Source organism: Dendropsophus ebraccatus, chromosome 8 (assembly GCF_027789765.1).
Source record: "Dendropsophus ebraccatus isolate aDenEbr1 chromosome 8, aDenEbr1.pat, whole genome shotgun sequence".
Classification (NCBI taxonomy): Eukaryota; Metazoa; Chordata; class Amphibia; order Anura; family Hylidae; genus Dendropsophus; species Dendropsophus ebraccatus.
In genome coordinates, this window is record NC_091461.1 from 113,799,613 (window position 1) to 113,808,364 (window position 8,752).

The 8,752-nt window shown below is 43.1% G+C and overlaps 1 protein-coding gene across 3 annotated transcripts in view; it reads right to left on the reverse strand.

The window, feature by feature from the left end:
- PRKACB (protein kinase cAMP-activated catalytic subunit beta) overlaps positions 1-8,752 on the reverse strand; it is a 60,600-nt gene that overhangs the window by 4,177 nt on the left and 47,671 nt on the right. For all 3 annotated transcript variants that reach the window (XM_069981481.1, XM_069981480.1, XM_069981482.1), the window contains exons 4-9: positions 7,953-8,051; positions 5,868-5,950; positions 5,633-5,759; positions 5,244-5,339; positions 4,185-4,307; positions 3,892-4,056 (exon numbers count right to left, since the gene is read on the reverse strand). In XM_069981481.1, the coding sequence (XP_069837582.1) occupies positions 3,892-4,056; positions 4,185-4,307; positions 5,244-5,339; positions 5,633-5,759; positions 5,868-5,950; positions 7,953-8,051 (693 nt within the window). The remainder of the gene's footprint in view (positions 1-3,891; positions 4,057-4,184; positions 4,308-5,243; positions 5,340-5,632; positions 5,760-5,867; positions 5,951-7,952; positions 8,052-8,752) is intronic.

The following is an 8,752-nucleotide window of genomic DNA, read 5'->3' on the forward strand; positions in this document are numbered from 1 at the left end:
TTGTTAAACTACCAAGTAAAAATAATATTATATATATATATATATATATATATATATATATATATATATATATTATATATATATATATATATATATAAATAAACAATAATAATTTATAGGGTTCTGTAGGCATGCTTGTGGTCTGTAACCATGGTTACAAGTTAGTCTGAAGCTGCATACACAGAAGGTAGATTTCCTATCTAGGCTTGACTTCTTTATAGATTCTTCACTTCTTGTTGATTAATATTCATGAAGCCTGATGATTCGAGGTTCTGGTTCCCAGTGGGCTCATGGGCTGCACTCATGAATATTTATTCGACCCATAAAACAGGCCTCAGCCGGATGGAGGTGAAATTGGCCTTGACAGCAGAGGGAAGCGGTGAAACCACCATGAAAATTGTGCTCTGATGCACATGCCGACGGCCCTGTCTCCTTTGTGTACGGTAAGAGTCTTGGCTCAGTCATCAGAAAAATTTACTGTCAATAATATAATAAAAAATAATTTAAAAAAATCCAGATATTTTGCAGTTTTCATTCTCACCACTGGGGCAAAAACTAAGCTGAAACTTCCTGTTGTGTCTGCAGTGATAAGAGGAGGCTGCTTTAAAGTGATCAGTGCAGCATTGCAGCATCATGTGACACCAGTAGATAAAGGAGACAATAGCAGCTCCCTGTGGAATGGTCTCTTCACAGGTCACAGAGCGCACTCAGTAATGTTTCACATTCATCTCAAAGGGACAGTCTGTCTATTGTCATCTATGTCCATGAGGCGTGCTGTAAAGCATGTCACCAAATACACCACTTCCTGCAGCTGATAAGTACGGGAAGACTCGAGATTTTTAAAGAGAAGTAAAACGACAAATCTATATAACTTTCTGAAACCAGTTGATTTGAAATAAAGATTTTTTGCCGGAGTACCCCTTTAACCAGTTTATAAGATAGAGATGACAGTCATTGACTTAGTTGCATCTTAAAGGGAACATGTCATCACTTTCTTACCTGAAGCATGAGTCATTGGGGTGGTCACTTGTTTCTTATATCTCTGCCCCACCAGCCTTGATTGATCTCTCTCTATATACCCAAATAGGGAGAGCTCTATCACTTAAAGGGATTGTCCTATCACCGCCTTTTCAGTTCAGCTCTGCTGTGTCACGTGGAAGACATATGGCATGTCAGAAGGAGACATAAAAGAGGCGGGAGCCGCGGCGCCGAGCAGGTAATGTATGCTCTCGGCGGTGGGCTGCGGGGGGGATGTCAACTCACATACAGTGGGATGTCAATCCCGCTGCGAGTATGTGTTCTCATAGGGATGAATGGCACTGGATTCGCAGCGGATTTCACTGTGAATTCGCAGCATGAAATCCGCTGTGGACCAGTTACGTGTGAAGGCACCCTTAAGGCTGATGGAATATAGAAACAGCCATCAGGACCGCCACGATGACTTTTGCTTTAAAGAGACTCTGTCAGTAGGTTCATACTGTCTTATCTCAGGGTAGCATATATTAGTGACAGAGAAGCTGAACTGTGCAGCTGATCCAAAGAGCTCCTCCTGAATAACATGGACAATAAGTAATCCTCTTCATAATGTGCATGAGCCCAGTAGTCCTGGATATTTATGAGAAGCAGAAAACTCCACCCACCAACTGCTGATTGGCAGTTATCTATCCGCGCTGTGTATAGGCAGTCACCTGTCGATCAGCAGCTGGAGGGCGGTGGGAGGGGAGTGGCAAGAATCCTATTCTCCTGTATTTTAGGAGAAAGGCTGAACAAAATATTTTAAGTAATACATCGATCTGTTAAGAATGTTTATCACTAGTTTATGTTGCCCTCATTTAAGGTGGCATAAACCTAGTGACTAGAGATGAGCGAACCGGGTTCAGGTTCGAGTCCATCCGAACCCGAACGTTCGGCATTTGATTAGCTGGGGCTGCTGAACTTGGATAAAGCTCTAAGGTTGTCTGGAAAACATGGATACAGCCAATGACTATATCCATGATTTCCACATAGCCTTAGGGCTTTATCCAACTTCAGCAGCCACCGCTAATCAAATGCCGAAAGTTCGGGTTCGGATCGTCTCGAGCATGCTCCAGGTTCGCTCATCTCTACTAGTGACCGATTCCCTTTAAGAAACAGCTAAGTGAATAGCGGCCATCTTTATCTAAACTGGTTAATTCTTTTATGTAAGGCCAGATCCAATAGAAAGAAAGAAATGAGGACATAACATGGATTTGATAATGGGGACGCACTGAAGGAGATAAGGGCTTGATGTAGAGAATTCACCCACAAACCAGCAGGCTGGGGGATGGGGGTGATGGGGTAATTGCAGCATGCCTTCAGTAATTGCTCCATAGTCTGATTCTCACAACTGCGGCTCTGACAACTTGTATAGACAAACAACCAGTTTCCATTTATAAACGACTCGGCGTTATACATATCCAGGCTTATTTGTTCCCTTTTCTAAAGCAGAACTGGTTGGCGAGGAAGCAGATGATTGGTGAAGCGGAGAGCGGCTCCCATAAGATCTGTTATCGCAATGTTTGGAGCGCACACAGATGTACGCTGCAGACTGTACACTGAGAAAGCTTATGTGAGCGGAGGCTCCAACTCTATTTAAAGGGATGTTTCATCAAGACATTACAGGGGGATCCCTGCCCGCGACAAAGGGTCGTATTCAACAGCCTGATTCTTGCTATAAATCTCTTAGATCAGCACTCGTCTACACAGCCTGTTATAAGGCGGCACAATCACTCGATCACTTGTGTGGACCCTTTGCTGCCATCACTCATTGGAGAGATGTATGGCCGCTTCATTTTGCTTGTTCACTGGCCCACCCCATTACACTGGGAGATTTTGGCCTGTTTGGCTGATAATCTCTACCACTCTGGTTTTTAACCAGAAATGTCCGTCCTCAATAGGAGAAATAGTGTGAGCAATTCTGCATGCAAATTCAGCCCCGCTGTCAGGTGTCCTAAGTCAAAGATCGCTTTCCAAGAGGGGGGATGAGTGAAACAAATAACATACACTCATCTCCCCAACTCCTGCGCTGATGCTTGTACGTAGCTGCTACAGTCTATGATGTGCGGCCATTTCCTGGTTCTGGGATGTGACATTGCATCTCGTAACCCAGAAGCTGCTGCACATCGGGTTCCTGTCCACAGGCATAACGCAGAAAGGGGTGAGTCTAATGTCTAGTGTCCAGGATCGGATAACGATGCCAAACCTGGACAGTTCGACCTCTCTGCTCAACACTAGTCATCTCTGCCTTCTTATTCACTTGAATGGGACACAGCTGCAATGAAAAGTATGGTGTGTGACAATATAAGCCATGAAGAGACTGCAGGCAGTCAGGCGTCACATAGCAAAGATCTGACCCACCAACCAAACTAACACTAATGACCTATGGTAAAGGCCAGGACAACAATCCTTAAACCCTGGATAACACCTTTAAAGACAAAGCTAAAAACCCTCCTGTATGTGAATGTAGAGGGCTCAGACCAAAACAGGTTTGTCTACAATCCTGCCTTGTAGATCTATAAGCTGCAGATCTGTTGGTCAGAGGTGATCTAACTCTACGCCTTAAGGGGTTTACTATGTCCGACAGTCCATAGGTATCTAACAGGAGGTGGCCTTGTAGGTGTCTGCAGCTCCTATTCATTACATTACAGAGATGGCCCTAGCTTGTTGTTGTTTTGTATTTGTAGAATACAGAATTTTATTATTTCCAGGGAGTTCTGGAAAACATGACTTCAGCCTATGGTTGTATCCATGTTTTCAAGGACTCCCTAGTGCTGCACCCAATGCTGCACGCTTGGGTTCGGTCAAACTCCAGTTTGCTCAACTTTTTTAAAAATGTATCAGCATTTATGAATGTCATGTATCATAGGTAGATACCTTTCTCTGGTAGATTGCAATCCAATCTGTAGTGGCAAACCACTTGTGGTTCTTAATGTCGTTGACCCCGTTCTTCAGATTCCCGTATCGTTTGGTCAGATCTACCTGAAGCAAGTTCCTTAGTAAGTCTTTAAGATCTGAGCTGAAGTGGGATGGAAACCGTACCTGGAGCAGAAACAGGTTATTTTTTTTAGAGAATTCTTCTCATTGTTTAGAGGGAGAAGACATCAGTGCAATTCACCAACTGGGACCTCCAAACATACGACATGACTCGTATTTCATACATTACTTACCTTTCCCGAAACAATTTTTTCATATATCTGAATGGGCTGATCAGCGAAAAATGGAGGATAACCAGCCGCCATTTCATAGATTAACACACCTAATGCCCACCAGTCCACTGCTTTGTTATAGCCCTGGAAGGAGAGAAATATAACCACTGTAACACGTAGTACTTCAATCTCTTACACTATAAACAGACCAATATCTGTGCAGCCACAGATTAGAAGTAGCAGGTCTGGTTTGGTATCGGAGTTCAAACTCAATCAATACTAGACAAAATAAAGTACAGTAGAGACTGTTGTCTGATTCCAGAAAGTGCTAAAAGTGCAGGAAATTGTCATTTTTACTGTTACTGTATTAAAGGGAAACTCTGATTAAGAAAAATGTATTTCTGTTCAGGCCCTTTGTCTGCACCACATCCTGATTTACTCCATAAAGCTACTGAAAATCCTGACTTCCTGGGCCACTGTCTCTGCTCCTCTGATCTCCCCCTCCCTTTTGAGACAGAGGTCATGTGATCTGTCTCTTCTGTTGCAAGGCCCCCCAATTTTAGATGGCCTTTTGTCAGAAAATCCATTGTATATGTGACGTTTAGGTAGATTCGTAGACACCTGCACTGCTATTTAGTGGCTTATTCATGTAAGTATCGCCAATGCGTGGGGACTGATACTTTATTTTGGATCACTGGTTGGTGCTAACTACGAGTCTAGTGTTGTGCAAAGTCGAAGCATATAAGAAAATAGATAAGGGCACTCACCATATAACGTGATCTTTATTTCTTTACGTGCATGTTAGAAGGTGGAGGACATCCTGGGCAATATAGTAGACGCCAAGCACTCACAAAGTAGGGTGGTTACAGCTGTTTCGCGTGCTTTTACAGACGCCTGTAGAAGTGTCTGTATAAGCGTGTATGCGCACAAAACAGCTGTAACCACCCTGCTTCGTAAGTGCTTGGGGTCTACTATATTGCCCAGGATGTCCTCCACCTTTTAAAATGCACATAAAGAAATAAAGATGATCACGTTATATGGCGAGTGCCCATTGTATATGTAACTACTCGGGTGGCTTACCTTGCTCAAAATGATTTCAGGTGCCAGGTATTCTGGAGTTCCACATAATGTCCAAGTTCTTCCCTTTACTCGTTTGGCGAACCCAAAGTCTGTGACCTGTAGAGGAAATGATAACATTACTTTCTGTGCTTTAGTCCTGTCCTTAAAGAGGTTATCTGGGCTCAGAAAAACATTGCTGCTTTCTTCCAGAAACAGCGCCTCTCCTGTCCTCAGGTTGGGTGTGGGGTTTTGCAGCTCAGTTCCATTGAAATGAATGGAGCTGAACTGTAATATCAAACAAAACCTGAGGAAAGGGATGGCGCAGTTTTTGCAAGAAATGTGGGTCTGTTGGACACAAGTGTTATTTATCATATAATCATGTATATTACAGTGCGAATGCCGCCACTCACCTGAATATATCCTTGTTGGTCAATTAAGAGATTTTCTGGCTTGAGATCTCTGTAGATGAGGTCTAATGAATGGAGGTACTCGAATGTTAAAACTATCTGAGCTGCATAGAACCGTGCATGGGGCTCACTGTGAAGAGAGAAGACGCCTCAGACACCTCTGCTAACAGGATCCCACAGACACACACAATGTGTTACACGAGAAGCGGTGACCCGTGTATCCGTACCGCACACTGACCTGAACCTGCCGATTCTTCTTAGATGTGAGAACATTTCACCCCCAGGCACATATTCCATAACCATATATAAATTTGAGTTATCCTGTAGGGAACAAAGAGTGAAAAAAAAAATACAGATTTACTCCTCACAGACGACAGGAATCACTGCATTATGTTGGTCATAACTTTATAGGACTTTAAAGGGGTACTTTGGTGAAAATTTTCTTTTTTTCTTATCAGCTGGTTTCAGAAAGGTATATAGATTTGTAATTTACTTATATTTAAAAATCTCAAGTCTTCCAGTACTTATCAGCTGCTGTATGTCCTGCAGGAAGTGGTGGATTATTCCCAGTCTGACACAGTGCTCTCTGCTGCCACCTCTGTCCATGTCAGGATCTGTCCAGAGCAGGAGAGGTTTTCTATGGGGATTTTCTCTTGCACTAGACAGTTTCTGACATGGACAGAGGTGGCAGCAGAGAGCACCGTGTCAGACTGGAAAGAATACACCACTTCCTGCAGGACATACAGCAGATAAGTACTGGAAGACTGGAGATTTCCTGGCAGGTCTAGGGCGGCATCCAGCAGAGAAATGCACAGCATTTAGGTTCTAACAAAGTTGCCGAACCTAACACTTTGCCACCTCCGCTCAACACTACTGGGACAGCAGATTGCCTTTTACATGGGCCGATTATCAGCATGGAGCATTGCTAGAGACACTCCTTCGTCCATGTTATCGATCAGCTGAGGAGCGGGAAAACACCTGATCCTCGGCCGATCACATTTTGTGCGGCTTCAAAATTTCTCACTTTCAGTCGCACATTTCTCTGTGTAAACACTGGATGTGCGGCGAATAGCAATATATTTAAATGACAGCATGAATGATACAGGGATCATTGGTGCGGCCTGGCCATTCGATTAGTAGCGTCTTCTGAAGTCACTGTGAACGAGCGCCATATCGGCCTGTGTAAAAGGACCCTACTACTCTGCAGAAAGGCTCCCTCAAAGTGAACGGGACTTGGAAAAGGATCCCCTGAAGATGGCAGGGAACCCCAGACCCCACTAGCGTACACAATCTGTGAAAAACACAGTGATTGCATCCGTATTGCAATCAGTGTCCTTTTTTTTTGGCGGATGCACTTAAGTTATAATAAAGTTAACCCATCGCTGATATCACATCTGTGTTTTCCATGGATTTTTGGACGTTACACGCATGAAAACGTGGATCCCATGGACCACTATGGGAAATCTGTGCCGCAATCACCACTCACCAGAGAACATGTCCACGTGATTGTGTGAATAGCCCTATAGAAATCAATGGGCCCTAAAATTGTCTGTGATTGTGGATCCACAATCAAATGCAACTCTACGTGTGAATAAGGCCTTAAAGCGTAACTGTCAATTCAATGTCATTTTTCTGAAAACAATAAATATCTATAGTACAAGCGATTTTAAGAAAATCTGTAATAGGTTTTATTTAGCAAAAGAGTTTCCTTCTGTACTGAAAAAGCAGTTTTTCTAGGTCCCCCCTCATTGATGAAGAAGCAGGATTTCTGTGTCCATTATACTCTATGGAGAGGGGAGTGAGGGAGCACGGAGGAGTCCTGCACAGCACAACACCCTGCAATCTTCTCACAGCAAGTTTCTAGTAAAGCACTGACCTTTCTGACCACTGAATCCAGCGTTTTAGGTGCCCAGACAGTCTACAAACAGCTGACCTTCATGTCTCTTCTTCCTGCTCCCTCATCTCCCTGGGCCGCTCCCCCCACCATAGGATATAATGGACACAGCAGAACCAGTCTTCACTGGATACTCTATAATGAAGACTGATTTGTCTAATACACAGATAAGAAATGAGGAGGGGGGAGGCTGGGAAACTGCTTTTTGAGTACAGAAAAGCTTTTTTGCTTAATAAAACCTATTACAGTTTCTTAAAATCACTTAGACTACTGTTTTCTGCAAAAAAAATGTGCATATACACTTATATATATATATATATATATATATATATATTCACATAAATATATATATTGTTACACTTTAAGTTATAAAAACTTGTTCCACGGATAGGGACAAAGGCAGGGTACATGATGGGTACTAATCTTTACCTTGAATGAATACTCCAACCTCACTAGGAAAGGGAAGTTGACGGCTTGTAATATCCTCTTCTCATTGAGTGTGTGTTCTATCTGCTTCAGTTTTACTACCTGGAAATGAGATAATATTCAGAGTGAGGATCACATCAATGAACATTACAGTAATGTATGAAAGTCTTATTCTACTAATAACATCTATCCAAAGCTTTAGCTTTGGCTGTCCAGGCATGATGGGAATTGTAGTTTTGCAATAGCTGGAAGGCAGCAAGTTTAACACCACTGGTTTAAAAGGATTTGGTCAAGTGCATGTTGCATGCCTCCCGCTCAGCATGATAGGAGTCAGGCCAGGAGCCGCCATTATAAGCAAACCCTGTGTGCTTCTGAACACCTTCCCGACTCCTTCCATTATAGATGACTTAATCCCTGCGGTAAACATCTATGGGACGGAGAACCGCCTTTCCTTGATTCTGCAGCTCCTCTCTGTAACAAACCAGCCCTGTGTGAATACAACCTAAGGGTTTCAGATGCATACTCATTGCATCCTATAATCCAGGACCTGTTCTCAGTGTTAAACTGCAATAAAATCTGGAATTTCACAAGACGGATCAGACGGCAGGGAAGAAATTTCTGCGTTTAGAGGAAAACACCGCTCATAGTAGATTGTGTGTTAAAGGGGTTGTCCCAACATTAACACACCAAGTATAGGCTCTTTTATAGGGGACGATCATCAGAAAGGATCATTGCTAGACAAAGGTGTCAGCGATGAGCTAAGGAGCCAGAAAGCGCCTGATCCTTGACTGATTGCATGTTTT